This window comes from Amblyomma maculatum, chromosome 1, assembly GCF_055883805.1.
Source record: "Amblyomma maculatum isolate TAMU_Amacu chromosome 1, ASM5588380v1, whole genome shotgun sequence".
NCBI classification, from domain to species: domain Eukaryota; kingdom Metazoa; phylum Arthropoda; class Arachnida; order Ixodida; family Ixodidae; genus Amblyomma; species Amblyomma maculatum.
In genome coordinates this window covers 248,214,394-248,236,656 of record NC_139344.1, presented here as the reverse complement: position 1 = coordinate 248,236,656, position 22,263 = coordinate 248,214,394, and the positions used below count along the sequence as shown (strand labels likewise).

At 48.4% G+C, this 22,263-nt stretch overlaps 1 protein-coding gene across 1 annotated transcript in view; it reads right to left on the bottom strand.

Moving 5' to 3' along the window:
• Positions 1-221: 221 nt before the first annotated feature.
• The window catches only part of Prim1 (DNA primase small subunit), a 37,446-nt gene continuing 15,404 nt past the window's right edge, over positions 222-22,263 (bottom strand). Inside the window, exons 7-10 of the mRNA XM_084590808.1 lie at positions 20,679-20,776; positions 20,361-20,557; positions 13,425-13,597; positions 222-359 (exon numbers count right to left, since the gene is read on the bottom strand). Of these exons, the coding sequence (XP_084446934.1) occupies positions 340-359; positions 13,425-13,597; positions 20,361-20,557; positions 20,679-20,776 (488 nt within the window). The 3' untranslated portion in view covers positions 222-339. The remainder of the gene's footprint in view (positions 360-13,424; positions 13,598-20,360; positions 20,558-20,678; positions 20,777-22,263) is intronic.

The window sequence follows — 22,263 nt, the reverse complement described above, 5'->3', positions numbered from 1 at the left end:
AAGGTTACTTGTATACATTGTAAACAGATGGCAAAAATCACACTTTTGCTTAAATTTGCTGTTTGGGCATTTTCCTACATTGCTGATATGAGTAGGTGGTAGAGAAAACTGTTTCATGTGTTCTGTGTGTTTTATGATGACACTGTTGTACAAGAAAATATCCATTGTAATGGCCCAGTTCATTTGGGACAAAACAGAAGATAAAACAAACTACAGCATCACTATTTCTGTGACTGCTTTATTGTAGACAATAAAGTAAATGCTGATAAAAAGACTAGCTTGCCGATGATAGCATATAATTTTTCACACACAATTTTGAGCATGTCACAGCTGAAGTCTTCAGAATTCCATCGTTGCATCTAAAAATAAAAAAGAAATCAATTTTTGGAGAAGCTGCAATCTCAGTAAGCAAAAGCTCATTGCCAGGTATTGATTGGCAATAGAAAAGCTATTCAGCCCAAGCTATAACGCACAGGTCATTCAATGTAAGCAACTTTTGGAAGGCATGTGAAGAGTGATGGGCAATTCTGACATGAACGAATAGAAAGCATTTGCAATTGTACTGCCCTTTTTTGTGGCAACTACTGCCTGAAATTTCGATGCAATTGCACCCAGTTCTTGTTAACTTTTCTGAGGACCAAATTTTTCAGTGGATTTAAGCCTCAAAAATGCGAAAAGCCCTGTCTAGATGATGGAGAGGGTGAAAGTGCTCAGAGCCCACTGCGACTCAAGCATCATTTTTGTTGAAGACATAAATAGCAATGAAAGCAAAACCTCAACTGCCCCACCCAGTGCAGGACCCCAGCAAAAGGTAGTGTAGAAGCTCAAATGCCACACTGATGACAAGTGGCACGATGCTTTGCAGTACAAAGAAGCCAGTGTGCCATTCCATACGGCGTTTTGTAGGAATAAAGGAATTCATGCAAGCAAGGAAATTTCTCCCAGCAGGTCACGCTACTTTCCTAAGCGTGCCACATGAGTGCAAACATGTATCCACAGTTCATGGAATGTATACACTCCACGTCTACAGCAGGAGAAATACCACCACACAACAAGACAGCAATTATTTGCCTAACAACACTGCATTTTTGTTTAATACGGAGACCAGGGCAATGCTACCAAAATTGCAGAGATCTGGTTAATTTCCATCTCCCCACAGAGCATTAGACACAAAGCAGGTGGTAATGAAAAATACTTTTATTTATTTGCTCTATGATTCACTGCTATGTATAGCTCACTTTGTGGACAGTTTTTCTCGGGAACAAAAGTGTTTTTATTAGTGTTGCTGAAAAAGTGTTGCCTTATATTGTTTGAAATTATAAAAATAAGTACAACGCTCATTCAGCAGATTCAACAGTTTGTTCGTGAGGAAGTCGCACGCCAGCTTTCTTTGTCTACCTGCCCCCCAGCACCTGCGCCGCCGCTCAATCCCACCCTTCAGCGTGTTATACAAGAGCAGGTCGCCGAGGTTCTGCCTTCACCTCCTCAGCAGCCCCTGGTGGCGGCTCCTCTCACGTACGCTGATGTTTTGGTGCGGCCACCACCCCCTGTCGCCCCTGTATACAGCCGGCCTCCCCTTCTCTACGAGCCTCAGGGACATCAGCAACCTCAGCAGCCTACAATTCCCCCTTACCATCCAGTTCTCCGCCGTCGATTACAGCCACAGCCTTCCAACCCCTGGCGCACACAAGACAACCGACCCATTTGCTACGCCTGTGGAGTCGCCGGCCATGTGGCCCGTTTGTGCCGCAATCGTGGCCCTCGTCCCTACGACTATACACGTGAGCCGATGTACAATCTCACCCCGTCCCCCTCGCCCGTGTTCCCTGAGCCTCCTCCGCAGTCCTCTTCAAGTTACGACCGCCGATCCCACCGCTCGCCTTCACCTGGCCATCGTTCCTGTTCTCTGATGCTCCGCCGCCAACCAGCCGTTAACACGGAAAACTAACGGCCGCAGTTCCGGAGGCAAGAACTGCGCCATCAGGGACTAACACAAGACCTGTTTCAGTACCAGCCAACATTATTACCGTATTCATTGAGGGAGTTCCTGTCGAAGTACTTGTAGACACTGGCGCAGCCGTATCAGTGCTTAAGTACACCCTCTGTCGCAAACTCAAAAAAGGTAATGACGCCGCTTCCTGCCGTTTCTCTTCGCACCGCCAGCGCTCAGGACATTCGACCATTAGCCGCCTGCACCGCCCGCCTTGTCATCGACGACGTTCAATACACAATAGAATTCCTCGTCCTCGCCCGCTCATCACACGACGTCATCCTTAGTTGGGACTTCCTTTCCAATCATAACGCCATAATAGACTGCGCCCGTGCTCAACTTGAGTTATCACCCCTCAGTGACACTTCTTTCGACGTATCCGCTGCTGCTGCCGCTACCGTGCACGTCGCAGAGGACACAGACGTTCCGCCTTTCTCCTCAGTGCTTGTGCCTCTTTATTGTGCTGCTCTTTCCGACGCCACTGTTATCTACACACCCTCGTTACGATGCGCTGACCAAAAATCCGTGTTGCTGCCCCATGCTGTGCTAACAATTTTTCGCAGCTCAAGTGCTATTTTTGTTTGTAACCCGTGCCCCTGCCCAACTACTTTGCCATGTGGCCAGTCACTGGGTAGCGTTGCTTTGCTCGATTCCACTTCCACCTATCCCTTCGTCGATAACACTGCCGGCCTTCACATCAGCGCCATAACGCCCCTTCCTGTCGCCACTCCATCTTCCCTCGAAGTTTTCCACCGGTCCATAGACGCTGGCCTGACGCCCTTACAACGAGCCCAGCTTGTCGCCATCCTACAACGTTTCGCGGCTTCGTTAGACTCCCAGCAACCTTCGTTGGGGCGCACAACTGCCGTTACTCACCGCATTGATACCGGCATGCATGCCCCTTTGCGCCAGCGTCCGTACAGTGTTTCAGCCGCCGAGCGCTGCATTATTGACGAACAGGTGACTGACATGCTCCAGCGAAACGTCATCCAACCGTCGCACAGCCCTTGGGCGTCTCCGGTCGTCCTGGTCAAGAAAAAAGACGGTTCCATCCGATTCTGTATAGACTACCGTCGACTGAACTAGATTACGCGCAAGGACGTTTATCCTCTCCCTCGTATCGACGACGCCCTTGACTGCCTGCAGGGAGCTGAGTTCTTTTCTTCAATAGACCTGCGTTCCGGTTATTGGCAGGTGCCGATGGCAGAGGCCGATCGCCCAAAAACCACTTTCGTCACACCCGATGGGCTCTATGAGTTTAATGTCATGCCATTCGGACTATGCAATGCCCCTGCCCCATTCGAACGCATGATGGACAACCTACTCAGAGGGCTCAAATGGCACACTTGCCTTTGTTACCCGGACGACGTTGTCATCTTTTACCCAGATTTTCCATCTCACCTCCAGCGCCTTCAGACAATTCTGCGATGCCTGACCGACGCTGGCCTCCAATTAAATTTAAAGAAGTGCCATTTCGGAGCACGACAGCTAAACATTCTCGGGCATGTCGTCTCCAAGGATGGCGTTCTTCCCGATCCGGCAAAACTGCGCGCTGTAGCAGAATTTCCCAAGCCAACTAATGTGAAAGAACTCCGCAGCTTCGTCGGCCTCTGCTCGTACTTCCGCTGCTTCGTTCGCAATTTCGCCACAATCATCAACCCTCTCACCAAGCTTCTGTCCAGCCACGATCTTTCAGCCTGGTCTCCACACTGTGATGATGCCTTCGCGACACTCTGCCACCTTCCGACGACTCCGCCAATCCTGCGTCATTTCGACCCTTCTTCTCCCACGGAAATCCACACTGATGCCAGCGGCGTCGGCCTCAGCGCAGTACTTGCTCAGCGGAAGTCTGGCTTTGATGAGTACGTTGTCGCTTACGCCAGTCGGACCCTAACAAAAGCTGAAGCAAACTATTCCGTCACCGAGAAAGAGTGTCTCGCTATCATCTGGGCAATAGCAAAATTTCGCCCCTACTTGTATGGCCGTTCTTTTGATGTCGTCACCGATCATCACTCCCTCTGCTGGCTGTCTTCTTTGAAAGATCCTTCTGGTCGACTGGCCCGTTGGGCTCTGAGGCTCCAAAAATACGACATTAACGTCATCTACCGCTCTGGCCGTAAACATGCCGATGCTGATGCTCTCTCACGTTCTCCATTGCCGCCTGAAGCCACTCCTGCTATATCCGTTCTACACCCCACCGACATGCCCACCGATATGACTTCCGAGCAACGCAAAGACGCATGGATCGCTTCACTCCTGGATGTTTTATCTGGCCGCGCTTCACGACCTCCTTGTCGCGCTCTCCGTCGCCAGTCTCACCATTTCGCCATCAGAGACGAGCTCCTCTACCGTAGGAATTACCTTCTGGATGGTAGAAAGTGGCTGCTTGTAATTCCAACCCATCTGCGCTCTGTGATTTGCTCCCTTTACCACGACAATCCCCAGTGTGCCCACGCAGGCTTATTGAAAACCTTCACTCGCCTGCGACAGCGGTACTACTGGCGTGGGATGTACCGTTATGTTCGTCAGTTCGTCCAGTCCTGCCAAGAGTGTCAGCGCCAAAAACACCCACCTCGCCAGCCCGCCGCTCCTCTGCAGCCGCTGACCTGCTCAGCTGAGCCCTTCGAGCGCGTTGGAATCGACCTGTACGGCCCGCTTTCTAGCACATCAACAGGCAATCGCTGGATCATCGTTGCAATTGATCATCTCACACGCTACGCCGAAACGGCGTCTTTGCCATCTGCTACAGCCCAAGACATTGCCTCCTTCATCCTCCATCACATCATTCTTCGCCACGGGGCTCCCAAAGAATTGCTGAGTGACAGAGGTCCCGCTTTCCTTTCTGAAGTTGTCGAAGCTGTTCTTAGAGAATGCAAAATCGTTCATCGCGCCACCTCCGCGTACCATCCGCAAACAAATGGAATGGTTGAGCGTTTTAACCGCACCATGGGCGACATGCTGGCAATGTATGTCGCTTCCGACCACTCCAACTGGGACCGCATTCTTCCATTCGTCCCATTCGCTTATAACTCTGCCACTCAAGCAACCACAGGATTCTCACCATACTTCCTTCTGTACGGTCGTGAGCCCTCTTGTACCATGGACACCATTCTCCCTTACCGACCGGATTCTTCCGAATTCACGACTGTTTCACAAGCTGCAGCTTATGCTGAAGAATGCCGCCAGCTTGCCCGGTCCTTCACTTCTCACGCTCAGCAACAGCAGAAAACCACACTTCTTCCTACTTACCGTACAGACTCTTTGGTCTGGCTATGGGTGCCTTCCTCCAGTCCCGGCCTTTCATCCAAACTTTTGAGCAAGTATCAGGGCCCCTACCGTATTGTCAAGCAAACATCCCCCATCAACTACCTCATCGAATTCCTTACGCCATCCACTGACCACCGTCGCCGCAATCGTGAAATAGTACACAGTAACCGCCTGAAGCCTAACTACGACCCTGCCATCGTCACATCGCCATAATCCGCCAGGATGGAGTCTTTTCGCCCGGGGGAAGTTGTAAAACAGGTATTCGACTTTGATACGTTCAGCGCCTGATGCTCTGAAGAGAACGACAACCATGTTCAACGCGCGTGACGGTCAGGAAAGAAAACGACAACGAAGCTCTCTCTCCGACGCTCGGGCGTGCGCTTACAGAAGTGCAACGACTGATCGCAGAACGTTCCATTGACTGTTGACGGCGTAGCGCCCTTTTCAAGGACTCCTATTACAAAGGTAATGTTTCTGGGGCTTCCAGAGGAGCAGCTATTACAATTCACACCAATTCGAACTTCAATTCCAAGCGAGAGCGAACAGCTACTCACTGGCCTGCAATTTTCAAAACGAGCATTTAATATGAAGTCAGTTTATTAAGGCTAAGGCTGAATTGGCCTCCTAAAGTTATATATAAGCAGTTAGGAATGCGCACTTCACATGGCATTGCTTGGGCTCGAGCCGGTCCGAAAGCCCAGATGCAGCCTGGCCCACAGGCCTGTCTGGGCTGGGAAATTACCATTTTGGCCGGTCCTGGGCCGGGCTCAAAGGCCCACTGTCCACCCTCCGGTCAAAAATATTTTCTTCCTCGATGACTGTGAGACTTCGCCCCCAGAACGCAAGGCCGCAAAATGTTTTTTAAACAGTAATAATTAACGCAGTTACAGCCTCCGCAATCACCCAATTCTGTTATGTTTCTCACCTCCCGTTCCCTCGCAAACGTTTTTCACTCTCCTGCCCGGTTGCCTAGCTTCCGCAAGACAAATTCCCCTTCCTCCTCCACGTTTGGCGGGAGGTGGGGCGTGGCACTATGAGTGTGAGAAAACGAAATGGGCGAAAGAGCGCACGCCGCTGCTTTCATTGCATTCAGTCCGGCTGTGGCGACGGAAAAGCGCGTAAGCCCATCCTTCACCAGTCAGTCAGTGAGGCGGACCAATGGATGTCGTTTGCAACTCCAATGTCAGCTCGTAGAGAACAGGGATGTTGGTTTCCCGAAGAGGAGGATGAGAGAGCCTTGATTTGTATGTTTGCTGCTTTGCGGCGCGCACATCGCTGCAGCATTTTGCACAGACTATCTTCGGCACCTGATCGAAGCACTGGGCTCCTTTGCTTTATAGCGCCTGCCGACGATATAAAGCAGAGGTGCTGAGATCAGCGTTACCAGCTGTGTAAGAGGAAAATAAAGATGTACAGCGCATGATCAGAGCGCAAGCTCGGCATGGGCTGTTCTGAATGAGAAGCCTGCCACGCTGGTCATCTTGCTCTGGTGCTCCACTGCGAACCTGCAAATTTGCAACAGTGGTGACTCCGGCCTAAGAAATGACAGACCCCAGCAACCTACCGCCCTCAGGCGACCTTCCGCCTGACACTACCTAGCGCCAACGGGACGTTGCGACTCTCCAGCTCTGCCTACCAACATTCTGGCCCAAGTGTCTGCAGATCTGGTTTGCCCAAGTGGAAGCCATCTTCCATCTGCACCACATCACCTCGGAGGCATCTTGGTTTCGTTATTTACTTTCCTACCTGCCTCCTGAAGTGGTTCAAGAGGTGGCGGACATTATTGCTGGACCCTTGGGCGATGCCCTGTACCAGCGACTAAAGCAGGGCCTTTTGGACCGCACCAGGGCGTCCGAGAGTGCGCGCCTCTAGCAGCTGCTCACCTACGAAGAGCTTGGAGACAGCCGCCCCTCCCAGCTACTCACTAGCATGTGGCAGCTCCTGGGTGAAAGCAGCGCCGACTCGAATGGCACACTGTTGAGGCAGCTCTTCCTTCAACGCTTGCCGCAGTCCACCTGCCTCATCTTGACTGCTGCGGGGGATTTGACCCTTGACCGCCTTGCCCAGTTCGCTGATCGAGTCCACGACGAGGCTTCTCCTTCCGTCGCTGCCCTCTCTTCTCCACCAAAGACCTCTGTCATTTCACGATTAGAGGCCCAGATCGATCAGCTGGCCGCTTCTATCGATGCCCTTCGGACGTCCTCTCATGTCCAGCACGGTTTCTCCTCAAAACCTCGCCACCGTTCCTCTTCGCCGAGCGGTCCGCACTTGTCCAGTCCTCGCAGTCCACGTCTCTGCTAGCATCACCGAACTTTCCAGCACCGCGCCCGCCAGTGCACTCCACCATGCAACTGGTCGGGAAACGCAGAGCGAGATCACTGATGGCGGTGTGTGACCTCCCTTTTCAACCTGGCCACCTTTTCGTCGTCATGGATCGCATTTCAGGCCTGCGCTTCTTCGTCGACACTGGTGCCGAAGACAGCGTACTGCCGTCCTCCAAGGCCGGCCAAGCTTCCAAGTCACATGGACCTATTCTCCGTGCGGTTAACTCAACCTCCATTGCAACATATGGTCTCCAATCCCTCACCCTGGACATCAGCCTGCGGCGCATATTTTGATGGGTATTCATCGTCGCTGATGTACATCAACCCATCCTCGGATCCGACTTCCTGACGCATTTTGATCTGGACGTCAGCATGCGTCGCCATCGTCTCATTGACAGCAAGACGCGCCTTTCCATCACTGGTGTTATATCGGCTGTCGCTTCCACTGGCATCCAAAATCTGATTCCGTCATGCGCGTACGCCCGAGTCCTCGCAGACTTTGCAGAGGTCACGAGGCATTGTAATCTCCATCAGCCACCCAAGCACGGTATAACCCACCACATTGTCACGCGTGGTCCACCTGTCGTAGCTCGTCCGCGCCGCCTCTTCGGTGAGCGTCTAGCTATTGCAAAACGGGAATTCGACCACATGCTCCAGCTGGGTATTATTCGCCCTTCATCCAGCGCTTCGGCTTCACCAGTCCATCTGGTGCCCAAGAAAGAACCGGGTGACTGGCGTCCGTGCAGCGACTACCGGGCTCTCAACGCTCACACGGTCCACGACAGCTATCCCCTTCTATACATCCAAGACTTCACTGGACATCTGGAAAGCTGCAAGATCTTTAGTAAAGTGGACCTTGTCAAGGCGTACCACCAAATCCCTGTTGAGCCGGCAGATATTCCGAAGACGGCCATCACTACACCCTTTGGACTGTTTGAGTATGTGCACATGCCATTTGGGCTACATATAGCAGCTCGAACTTTCCAGATTCATTGCTGAAGGGACACGTGGACTCCCGGCGGTATTTGCCTACATCGACGACATCCTCGTCGCGAGTCGTTCTCCACAGGATCACGAGCGTCACCTCCGGGAACTCTTTCAACACCCAGAAATGTGTTTTCAGCTCTTCCGAACTCGAGTTTGGGCCACCACATCTCGGCACTGGGAATTCGTCCATTGCCTTCTCACGTCCAGGCTGTTAAGGACTTTCCAGCACCCACTACCCTACGCAAGCTCCGTGAGTTCCTGGATCTAGTGAATTTTTCATGGCGCTTTATTCTGCACTGCGCCGAGCTTCTTCCCCCCCTGACTGACCTTCTGCACATCACCAAGTCCTCATCCTCCGCGATTTCCCGGCCTCCCGAAGCTCAGGCCGCTTTCATGGCTGCAAAACAAGCCCTCGCCGATTCAGTCGTCCTCATCCACCCAAAGACTTCCGCGCCCACTCGCATCATGGTGGATGCTTCTAGCGTGGCCATTGGTGCGGTTCTCCAGCAGCAGATCGACTCCGAGTGGCACCCACTAGGTCTCTTGGAAGCTCCAGCCTGCAGAGACTCACTACAGCGTATTTGGCCGTGAGCTGCTTGCCATCTACTCCCCCATCCAGTACTATCACCACTTCTTGGAGGGCCAGCCATTTTACGCTCTCACGGACCATAAGCCTCTGGTGTATGTGTTCCGTACGAACTCTTCGAAGTATGTCGCCCGTGAACTTCGTCAGCTGGCCTACATATCGGAGTTCACAACCGATATTCGACATATCAAAGGCACTGACAACGAGGCAGTTGACGCACTTTCACACATTACCACCATCGGCGTGTCTTCACCTGCTGTGGACTCGCAATCTCTGGCCCGGGCGCAGCTTGAAGACCCTGAGCTGCAAGCCCTGCATGATCACCCCCGAGCCCTCCGTCTGCAGCTCGTGCCTCATCCGTTTGTACCCGGATCGCTCTGGTGCGACATATCATCGGCCCTACCGCGACCGTTCATCCCAGAGGCCTTTCGTCGTGCCATTTTCCATTCCCTCCACGACATCTGCCATCCTAGCATTCGAGCCACGCAGCGCCTCGTTGCCCAGCAGTACGTCTGGTCGAACATTAACACCGACATTCGCCAGTGGGCCCGCTCGTGCCTTGCTTGCCAGTCTGCTAAAGTGACACGCCATACCAGAACTCCCCCTCAGTCTTTCCTGTCGACTGGATCGCGCTTTGACCATATTCATCTTGACCTCGTTGGACCGCTTCCCCCCTCTCAGGGCTACAAGTATATTCTGACGATGGTTGACCACTTCACCCGTTGGCCCGAAGCCGTGCCAATTTCGGACATTACTGCGCAAGCAGTTGCCAGAGCTTTCGTTTCAGCATGGGTTTCTCGCTACGGCTGCCCCGGCATTTTTACCACGGATCGTGGCCACCAGTTCGAATGTGCCCTTTTCACTTCGCTCACACGGTTACTCGGCACTAAACACTGCCGCACCACATCATACCAACCCTGTGCCAATGGCACGGTCGAGTGGCTCCATCACCAGCTCAAGGCTGCCCTCACTGTGCGCCTGGATCGCGAGCACTGGGTCGACCACCTCCCTATGGTGCTCCTAGGCCTACGTGCAGTCCTGCGTCGTGACCTTGGCTGTTCGGCGGCCGAACTCGTCTTCGGCACATCCCTGCGGCTTGTTCGTACCTTCGGCTCCCTCGTCCCAGCCACTACAATACCTTAATCGCCTACAAGACTGTCTTCAGCATCTGCCCAGTGCCGCCTCGCTCATCTGCCCATCAAGTCTTCGTGCACCCAGACCTTGCTTCCTCGACGCATGTGTTTCTCAGGCGAGAGAGACGCTGTAAAGGCGCCTCTTACCCCCTCATACGACGGCCCGTACCGCGTCTCTCTAGATCGCCTCAAACCCGCGTACCTCGAGACACCTCCCCAGGAGCTCCCCTCAGATGTTTCCGGCTTATCTGCAGACCTGCTTGCCGCCGTGGCACCCCCATCTCTGCCCCGTCGGCGCATACATTTCGCTGTTCCGTCTAGGCGGGGGGCCCTATAGCGCTTAACAGCTTAAAAGGTCCTTCCCTGGACAGTGGCCCTTTAAAGTTGCGGGACCGAGCCGGATTCGGGTTTGTACATAGAGGGTCGACGTGCGGTTTTTATTCACTTTTACTTAGTGAATTACACACCTGCTGTTTTGCAACAACGAAACGGAAGAAATAACCATATTGTATGAGCTAAGAAAAAAAAGTTAGGCCTTATTGACCTGTTAATTCACTTATTACCATACTGCAGTGGATTAGTCATTAAGACTCTCAAGTACTGATCTGGTATACCCTAGTTTGATCCTAGCGGCAGCGACAGCATTTTGGTCAGGGCGGACAGCATAGAAGGCATGTACTTAGTGATGTCAGTGCTCGGTGAAGAATACCAGGCAGCCGAAACGATCCTGAGCCGCCTTGGAACCTTAACGTTTGATGCTCGTTTTTTTGGGTTCCGGGTCGCTTCATATTTTTTGAAGTCTTCGAAGGGTAGAAAGGGCAGGCAGAAAATATCGTGGGGACCGCATCCTTTGCCAGCAATGTGCGACATGGCATGCTTTGCAGCACACGACCACAGTACTCCGCCGCCCACAAACATAGTCTGTTGATTGTAGAGCTCGGTCCTTCCATGGTATTGTCCGCTGCCACAGCTCAAGCCGCTCGTCTTTTGGCGTCGAAAAAAAAAAGCAAAAATCTTTCTTTGCAGGATTTGTAGCCGGTATTGCAGCAGGAAACAAAGCACTTTTTTCCCCATCACATGAATGCAAAATATATCATGATTGAAGAAAGAAATGGAGGGTGGGCATCAGCGAAATACACCGTGCAATGAGCGAGGCAAACAAAATGCGCACGCGATGCAAGTCGAGACCTGACTGCCGTTCCTTGCGGCAACCTGCAGACCCTTAGTCCCCAACAGTCAACGTCACCTCTTGGTTGCCTGCGGAAATCTGAGCATCGCCGTCGCCACTTGCCCTTCGCTGTGGAGAGGCTTGTTCACACACCTCCTCTATCTTAACATCATGCCCTGGATGCAACATGGTCGAGTTCAGTGGAAGGTTCAATGCAACTAGAAAAGAAATTTTTCATGCACTCTTGCGGATCATATGCTAGAGAACATTTACATATATATCACGCATTCGCTGTATTGCCTAATATGCTTGAGGCAGGTATACTCCTTACCCAACTTTCCCACATTCGGTTTGATGTTACAATCGTCAAGCCAGTACTTCCGTGCGTTAGCAAGCGGCAGCAAATGTGGCATTGGTGCATTCGATTCGTTATTTATGTAGCAATAGCGACATTTGAAACAGAGGAAGATATTGCCCAGTTTTTCTCTCTCCTCAGGCTCAATGAAGCGTCACAGCCGAAGATTAAAAAAAAACCACATCGATTTTTGGAAAACCATACCCCAAATTACTTTGCTTACACTGCGAATAGGAGAACAGCACGTGCTTTGCAACTAAAGGAGCTGCATACTGATATTAAACGCGCAAGGTGTAACAAAGAGCGCATGGTTCACGGCACCAGTAAAAAATGATCATTCAGCGAGTTTTGCTGCTAGCAGCGCCCTTTCTCAGTAGCACAGCGCTCCGAAGGCACAAAACTAGAGCCCACATGTTATCCATTTACATTTTATGATCCCAAGAAAGACAGCGAGGGAGCAGCATTATGTCAGCCACTTTACACTTGCCGCCGGTGTACAGCGGCCACTGACGGCGACCACCGCACCGTGGGGCTGCTCGGTTACTTTTGGCAAAGACGATACCTAGGTATTTTTGTAACTAGGCTTTTCGTTCTGCAAGGCATCACACAAAAAAGTGAGCCATAAAACAGAGGAAGTTAATTTTTCAGAGAATATGCATTTCTTATAAAACAATGTTTTACTGTCTGCAAGATCCACAGCTTGTGTCATGCAAAGGGAGGTCCAGAAGATCTTAATTCGAAGCCGTGACTGCGATCAGCCTGTGCCCAAAAGCGAGCGCGGTATACAAAAACAAAACAAAAATATTGATTCAAAACGAAGCACATAAAAAAAATGACAAAAAAAATAATAAAAAACAGCTACCAAAAGGCAAAAGGGCAAATGAAGAAAGCAGATAGGAAAGCAAGTCGTAAGCAAAGAAAACTGATGAGTGAGGGCATCTTCAAACCACAACGGTTCAGCGTACTTGAAGAGCGGAGGAATCGCGTGGATGCAAGAGAGAAAAATATGAGTAGGAGTTAGAACAGCGTGATGCCACCTAAAAATAAAACTAAAAGGCCAGTGACACACGCTGCAGTGCCTGAAGCGTTGTGAAAGGCCATATCACGGCCGCAGAAAGTTGTGCCCAAGTATGGCAAACTTTTGCAGCTAGTCAGGGCATTCTGGCGCAGTGTGGCGCAAATTTAACAAATTTCTTGCTTACGGCACAGAAACATGCAGCTGTTGCACCCCACCATTATTTAACCACACTCAGTCCATAAAAGGGAGGTGGTAGAAATCTTGAATGGACAGCTGGCATGAATGAATAAACTAGATCTTAAGTTTTCTTCTTTCAGTTGGTGAAACTCTGTTCTCAATGAAATAACCACATCTGCATCTTTACGATGAAAGTGGTAGATCACACCAATTTAGCCTAAATTACTTTTTCAGATCCAAACGAGCTAGTCATTGCAGAAGACCCAGCAAAGTACTAGCAAATACACTGTTCATCAATATGAGATTTCACACTTCACTAAAAATTTCATGGTTTCATTGTAGTTTCTGGCAACCTCTTGTCTATCGAAACCTACCGAAGTTCATGCAATATACATCAATAAATGAGCAGACAAACTTACCCCCTCGGTTTGCAACTGCATCTGATTCTGCGAGGCAAACTTTGTCCACAAAGCTCTGAAAAAATGCAACGCTGGGTGCAAGTGTCGTCTTTTTGTACTCCTCCACAGCTGGGCTGGCGCTGTCCATAGCCTTGTGCTGGGCATCATAGCTGTCAATCTCACTGCAGAGTTGGCTAGATGGAAAAGCATGTCACCAAGGTTACGTACGCTGCAAAATGAGACCTAAATTGTTACAGAAACGAATTCTCATTGGATACCGGGAAGTTTTTGATACACCATGAACATTCAGGAGTGTGCGGGACAAGAGGCATGCTGAATAAGTATACCAGTAAACGCATACACAAGTATGCACATATATTCAAGGGTTGTTGAACCCATAGGCTAAAATAATGGCACTCATTAGTAAATCTAACATAAAAAAGCAAAGCACAGAAAGAGCACAAGAAGCCCCAGGTACACTGACCAAGTCCTACGCTTAGCTCAAATTACAGTGCACTGACTCGGTTGGTTGGTTTATGGGGTTTAACGTCCCAAAGCAACTCATGCTATAAGGCGAAGCCGTAGTGGAAAGCTTTGGGAATTTCGACCACCTGGGGTTCCTCTAGCATCACACAGCACACATGCGCATTGCCTCAGTTATAAGGGAAATGAAAGCAACCCACAAGCACACATGCAACAGCGTAACTCATTTGCAATGCGAATGCTCACTGTGCATTTGTGTTACATTTGCAAAAATGTCTCAAAACAGGAACAGCAACAGAAATGGAAAATACCCACACAAAGCTGTGATAACCATGGACGAACACATGCCACACTGAGCAAGTGGTTATGGAGCTCTGCTGCTGAGCATGAAATCCTAGAAGTGTTTCCAGCACATAAGGAAAGGCCAAAAAGCCAGAATACATGTACACTAAGACATCACTGATATATTAAAAAACCGCAGCAGTATAAAGTTGATTTAGAATCCTCCACTACGACAAAACTGAATCTTGGATGCAACTTTGGCATGCCTATGCCGTGATGCCACATTCGAAACCAACTTGCATGTGCAAATATTTTTAAGTGTGTGTGTGTTGCTTGTGCTAGAAACATTTTAATGCCATGAGTGGCCTCATCAGAGCGTGCCCTCACGAGCTGACACTTAACAAGGGGGGGGGGAAATAAATAAATAAAACCATCTACGCCACGACTTGAACCGCCATCCTTCTGTGTTCCAGCCAACTGCGCTAACCAACACTCAAGGCTGACTTGCTGCAAACAAGACTAACTCTTTGCCTAGCATAAGGATGCTGAAGGGCATTGAGGAAAATAAAATATAGTAATTACAAAAATTACAACAGCAAAAAATAGAAATTTAGAATTCTAGTGTCACAACAATGCTTGCTCACGTTTTCGTATTTCTCCAGTGCTGGTTCTGCAGTGCTCACAATTTTTTTTGTTGATGCCTGAAGAGTAGTTCTGCGCTTCGTCAACCACCTATTTGCCAACAGAATTACCAGGCAAAGCACTGTATTGGCTTTTCTCTAACATTGATTGATCAAATGAAACCAAGAAAGTGCGAGGTATAGAAAAATACTACTCATCTACATTCCTTAACTTCCGGAATGATTGCAGAGCATACAAGGAGGATGGAGCTATGGACAACGTGAAGCAGCTTCTATTGCGAAAGCAATACTGCTCGCAGTTTGAGGCGTCAGCATGGCCCGGCGGTGACCACCAAGTTGGCAGGAGCTGCCAACTTGGATCTCTCATTTCACATGGGACGGTCGGCCTGCCAGGACCCTGGCATTCACGTTACTCCTACAGCCCAATAAGGCACGTTCATACGGCTTGGTTAAAGAGGGGCTTTATATGTGGGCTGGCAGGAGCTGCCAACTTGGGTCTCTCGTTTCACATGGGACGCCGCTTATGTTAGAATCAGCCAGCCAGGACCTTGGCATTTCGTTACCCCTCTAGGCCACTAAGGCACATTCATACGGCTTGGTTAAAGCGGGGCTTTATGTGTGGGCTGGGGAAGAAGAAGAAGAAGAAGAATTAGAAGAATGCTCGGTCACCCGCAGCTTTTGTTTTCGCTCAATATTCGGTTCAGCAGCGTTGAACTCTTCTCATTTTTTTCATTAGAAAATACTTTTGATGCTCTTTTTGCTTTCTCCAAGCCTCTTTATTCTGGAGAATGTAAAAAGTTACTAGAAATGTGAGTCATGTTGTTATTTTGAAATAGGAAAAATATAATCTGTCTGACCTTTGAAACTTCGCCGAGCGCATTGCCAGCTTGACTCGCTAGAGTCAAAGGTAATGCTTACATGGAGGTCCACAAGAATGTTCTCATTTTGCTCTGCATAAGTGCATTGAAGGGACACTGTGGCGGTTTTCAAATGTACTAATACTCTATATTTTTGACGTAGATTATTTGCTGGTCATGTCTGTGAAGTAAGTTATTTTTTCGATTATGCATAAAACACCTGCGCAATCGCTGACTAAAACGCAACTCAAATCTTCCGCGAGTCGCGTCGCTGCTACAGGGGGGAAACTGACAGAAACCTCGCTTCTCCGTAAATTAGGACGTCACTTTGAGGAGCCGCAGGCATTCAGAGCCACCCGAGGAAGCTTTTGGTGTGTGCTATTAGTCTTACAAGCACTGTGGATGCACAAAACATGTCAACTTAGTGTTGTGCGTCTGATATAACACTGTTTTGCTTGTTTGTTTGTTTGTTTGTGGGGTTTAACGTCCCAAAGCGACTCAGGCTATGAGAGACGCCGTAGTGGAGGACTCTGGAAATTTCGACCACCTGGGGTTCTTTAACGTGCACTGACATCGCACAGTACACGGGCGCCTTGCTTTCCGCCTCCATCGAAAAGCTACCGCCGAGGCCGGGATTCGATCCTGCAACCTTGGGAACAGTAGTCGAGCGCCGTAACCACTGCGCCACCCCGGCGGGGGATAACACTGTTCTGCATTTTTTCAGATGCACGAGCAGCTGTGGCAGCGACGAGGAAGTCTTCCATGGTTTCATGCAATGTCAGAAGCTCGCAGCGCAATAGAATAGGAGGCTGCTGAAAATTTAAGCTGACCAAAAGAAACATTCAACTCTAAGCATTTTCGTGACTGTGACTATGTGCAGTTTGTCCTTAATGTGATTTCTATAGGGCTTTGTCAAAAAAGGCATGGCTGAACCATGACGCCGTTCCTTCCATTTCCTCGCACAATAGTCGTGCAAGTCGCCATTCCCTAGAACCGCGTTTATTGAAGGAGGAAAAGGGAGGTAAGGCTTTTACTTCCGACTGCAGTTCCATGACTTTATGCATATTCAGGTCTTATTTGTATGTGAACCATCGCGTTTAGCGTTGATTGCGATCTGTTCACGGAGTGCAATCTCGCGATGGGGCAGGCAGACAGCATCGGCGTGTGGTACTTGCGTGTTTCGTTTTTTTTTTTTTCCCCCAGCAAAGATATGCGCAATGGCTTCTTTGCTAAACATCGGACAACACATCAGCCGTACGTGCTGATAATCCTTTGCGAACGAGTAGATAATTAAGAAGAGCCTACTGTTGTGTCACAGCTAGGTAGTGACAGCTTTGCAAGATCCTTTCCAACCTGGCACGGACCTGATATGTTTGTGGAACCCCTACGGGAGTGTTATTAGAAGATGAGGCGTGTACTACGCTCAGCGTAGTATGGCTACATTCAGGTATAGAGCGCATTGAGCGAGGTTTCCTTCAATGCATCCAAGCAAGCAATCATCGAAGTTGTTGATATATATATGGCCTTGCGATTTTGCACCCGTTGCTGCCTTGTCATTTTACATAGTTCTGTCTTGTTTGGGGATGCAAATGAAACGAAACTGACGAGGCTCTTATAAGAAAACACATTTCAGAACATGGTTTCCTCATGAAAGTATGGGTGCGGTATACGTGGAGCTGCAGCTTGGCTTTCAACAGATGTCAGCCGCCAATTCACTAAACTTGTGAGTGTACGATAAAAGGGACAAGTTCTCTACGTCTGTTAAATGTCCTATGACTTAAGCAGCACTCTGCGCGTTTGATTTGGCCTCCAGCCCAATAGCTCCATCAATGCCTTGCATGCATCGCAGAGCTCGGCAACAGCACTTCGCTTACTGTTCATTTGTCTGGTGGCAGCTGTGTACTGCTTCGCCCTTTTCATAAAATTCTTCATTTCCCAGGGTATGAAGCCTGCCACTCAAAGCAGGATTTGGTACACCACGCCTAAGGCCCTTTTTTTTTTCAGAATAATGACTTTTCTGCTGCGGCGGGAGGTCTGAGACGGAGGTAGTCGGCTAGTACGTTTTTTACTGCATTTCCTTCCCAGGAATTAGCGTGCCGGGTTTCACTGAGGGCCATGCAGTTTCTGCCAATAACAACACACATTACTTCCCTGGTCCTCAAAATGTTGTCACGCGACGTCTTGTCCAATCACAGGTAGTGGCGCAACCTGCGGTGAGCACAGTCGCACAGGCTGCATATTTCTGCTGAAAAAAGGCTATTTTTGCTCTTTTCTGCCTAATTTCAATCTGATATTAGAGTTTGCAGCACGAAAAACTGTGGTTTTTTGCTGAAAGCTCGATTTTTGCAAGAAATACCGCACAGTGTCCTTTTAAAGATGTACTCCTTGACGTTCTAGCAAAAATTACTCACTCGAATCAGCTAGGTATTTGAAGTCATTTTTTTAATCGAGTGCACATTTTAATATGCTTGATATTTCATCAACTTATTTTGCAATCCTATGCCATGCTTACTCTGCTTGATCAGAGTAACTTCTGGTTGGCTATTTTGCGTGTTTGTCAGGTTCCGAACTGCTCTCAATAAGAAAATCCAGAAAATCAGGGAAATAACACTGCGTGATTTTTTCCAGATCCTAGGAATGTTTCACCTTCCTAGGACTAGTGTTGAAACAGTCCTTTGTTGAAGCTTGCGAAAATGAAAATACAAAAAAGCTATATGTCAGACTGCTTCCCAGTCTAGTGCTGCTTCAACAGCATAGTGCTTAGTAGCCTGGTATGAATGTTGAAGGAAGAAGCTTTTTGTGGCCTCCTTTTTTACATGAAGAGATGTAGTGCCGATGAGTGAAATCCAACAGCGGCTCTACTGCGTTCAATTTAAGAGCACACAGAGTATGGCAGCTCAATGTTTTCTGTTGAGAGCATAATAAAACATGAATATGTCATGCAGTTGCGGTGCAGCACCACAACTTGTCAGAAAATTTCGAAACGTGGTCAAAAACAAGCAAGCACAGCACACTCAATGCAGACAGTCTATGTTTTTGTCTACACAACAAAGTCACTGTGGTCACCAGCATCACCGTGTCTCTGTGATGCCTGATGCTTGTCTACTGCATGGTACACTGTGCAACAATGCATGCATATTCAAGTAAGCAAGTATTTTAACGCCAGGGGGTGAATATTTAGGCTTATGTCTTAAAATGTAGAGCTTACGTAACGCGGAACAGCAGATATCTATATGTAAATTCCATGATAAAGTATTAGTAAGCGTGACACGTAAGTGCGTATATTTACTACACATTTTCCAGCAATGGTGTCAAACCTAGCCTGTACATAAAGGAAAGCAGCGTTTTTTGGTGAGAGAAGTGAAGAAGGACGGTCTTATCAGTGTTAACCCTTTCCTTACCACGCCACTATGGTTTGATCATCGGTGATCGAAAAAACTCGAAGTTCAAATTGCGCGCCAACAGTGCCATAACAGACTTGCTGAGCCATCTGGCTTCTACTTCAGACACTGTATTTAAATTTTTTTTGTGTAGTTTGTATTTTTTTTCCCACATGGCGGCTATTTTTTCAAACACCTTTAAAGCTGAGGTTGTGGCGTGGGACGCTCCCAGCATAGCATTGACCTCACAAACAGCGCTTGCTCGCACAAAACCTGGTTAAGGCGATTCTGTTGCCTCTAGAGCAGAGTTGTTGGATGCTATCAGCAACAGCGGTTCAGGAGATGACATTGCATTATCGAATTTTGATTCCAATATTGAAACTAACATCAACAGCTTGGAAAGTTGCTGGCTGTGTGCACATAAGTTTCGGTTTCTGCTTCTCATTTGTTTGTTCTTCCTTGGAGATCCTTCACAAAATGCAAACATGTCGTGATTGATATTTATCTCATCTGTGGTGCCTCAAAAACATATGAAGAGATGTCTTTCTGCCATCACAAAAAACGACTGAGTTTCGACTGAATAGAAATCCAGGCATCAACCTTAGACTGACACTCCGCAGCAGCCATTCAGGCTACAACAAAACGTCAGTCTAAAGTTCGCCAAAGCAGCAGACTTCTGCAAAACTTTTTTCTCCGCAATAGTTCTAAACGCCATATGCCTGAACACCAATAAGCATGTTTGGTGTCCCTGACCGAGAGCTTGCAGACAGCAGTACAATCATTGAATAATTTGTGAATAGGCTTTTGGTGAACAAAAAAAATACATGTTTGCATATTTTACATGATTTTGTCGGGTTTCAAAGTTCGTCACAAATGTTAGGGCAGCTATAGTTTTTCATTCTGTAATTTATTCTGACGCTCTCTCAAGTGGTCTCGGTGAAGAAATTTTTATGGAGGAACCGAAGAGCATATGCTGCCTTGTTAGTGGCATTGTTTACATGCTTACTCGATCGAAAGTACTATGTAATGAAGAGATACAAACATTTACATTCTTTATCTGTGTCAAAGTAAATTATTTACCATGTAGCTAAAAGACTGTAAAATGCCCATTATAATGAAAGGCAATGCGAAGGTGGTCATGAATTGATTTCATTCATTATACCACATTGCTGTCCCCACATTCAGTTATCAAGTATGAATAAAGTAATGGCATTTGACAATTAACCAGTCTAGCAGAGTCATCAACCACTGCATATTTTGTCAACCGGGCCTGTCTGCCTTTTAAACAATAACAAGTTCCACTCTTGTGCTCACCTGACAGTCGGAACTGTAAGAGGGTCGAATGCAGCGATATTCCTAATATCTATGGGCACACAGACTCGACCAGTCTTGGGATGTATGGAGAACGGGGCTTTCAGAAGGTGCTGGGTACCTTTTGTCACTGCCACATCAAGCCTAGGGTAGCACAGCTCCAGCATCACTTCTTCCAACGTGAACTGGTACTTATTGCTCTAAAACGAATAGAGGCAAACAATGAGTAAAAAAATTCACAACGAAGATTTCTATTTTTGTTTTGCAGAATTGTTACGCTAGAAAAAAAAAACACAAAAAACAAACAAACAAAGGCTATACCTTTTGTTGTGCCTTTTCAACAGTGGCAACAAAAGCTTCCCAGCGCTCCTCAGAGGATACTTGAGACAATACATTTTTTTCAATGTCCTCTTTGAAAGCTTTGGTTTGAGTCAAGTGCAATTTACACAGAATGCATCCCTACAAGATTAACGTCAATGCTTTCAAATAAAATGCTGGAAGCATGACTAAACACTTTCATAGAGAATTTGACAAAAAGTGCCTGACTTCAGCAGCATCAATTGTTAAATGTATTCTCCTAAAGCAAGTTATTTGCTTGGCATCTGTTAGCATAGGTGACTTATCGCTACCATGAAGACATCAGCAGTTAGACACAAACACATAATACAAGCAAAAGCTACAGTTGGACCGTATGATTAGTCTGCAAGACGCTAATACAGCGCATCGCGGGGGCCACGGAAATCCGCACTATATGCGGCACTGATATACAGTCGAATCCGGTTATATCGAACCCGGATATATCGAATTTTGGTTATATCGAACTCACGGAATATCCCCTTGAAAATCCCATGTAAAAGTATAGGAAAGCCGCGTCATATATCGAACTCAATTTCACCGGTCGTTCGATATATCGAACTCCGCACCACGCACTGGAAAGTGTGCCTTCTCCAAAGACGATCGCATCACCCTTGGCCATTTGCCGCGTGACGTTTTCAAGCCACGCGCGGAGGGAATGAGAGGGGACAGTTCTGGACAGTGCCGCGCCCATTCCCCAAAGGCGCGCGCATCTGCAGTTATCGTTTCCCGCGCGCCAACACATGACGTTTGCAAGCCATGTGCGTGGGTGTGCCCATTCTTTTGCCGAGCTATCTCTTTCCTTCAGCACGCGCTACGCATGCGCCAAGCTAGCTCAGCCCGTTTTCAGACAGACGTTGGACGCTTTCTCCAGCGTGTGTTGCGAACCCTCTGCGCGCGGCGATTTGCGGCTGACGTGGCTATGGTGCCTGCGGACGTTAAGAAGTGGCAGCTCTCTGTTTTAGAGCGCAGCTCTTTGGTGTCCGTTCCTGGGTTTCGCGTCGGCCTCGTAACCAGCTCCGCCCCCCTTTCATCCCCCAGCGCCAGCAGCGACCGACTGATACCGCTGGATGCCGCTGACGCCGCTAGAGAGTCAAGACAACGTGACTGCATAGAACACCGTCGCCGCCATGCAGAAAGAGGAGAGGAGGGTCGAGAAGGGAGTCTTTGTTAAAGGAATACGTGTGAAAAATAAAAAAAAAAAATTCTGTGATAGCGCATACATGTGTTGCTCGATTTCTTTGCCTCAATCCATCGAAAAGGTGAAATAGCTTATTTGCTGCGCTCAAATTTCGCATTAGGAAGTAACGTAATCGTCGGTAATTTTTTTCTTCTTTTTTTTTTTCGAGTCATTCTTTCTTACCGTTGTGCTGTACGCACGACGTAGCGTAAGATATGGCGGCTGCGGATGTTAAGCGGCAGGATTTTTTTCTTTCTTTCTTTTTCTTTTTTTTGCGGGAGCCGTTTATCTTGGCATGTATGAACCAACGGAAGCACGCAGTCTGCTGCTGCAATCATGACGCCCACCCCAAGCGCGGCGTGATAAATCGAA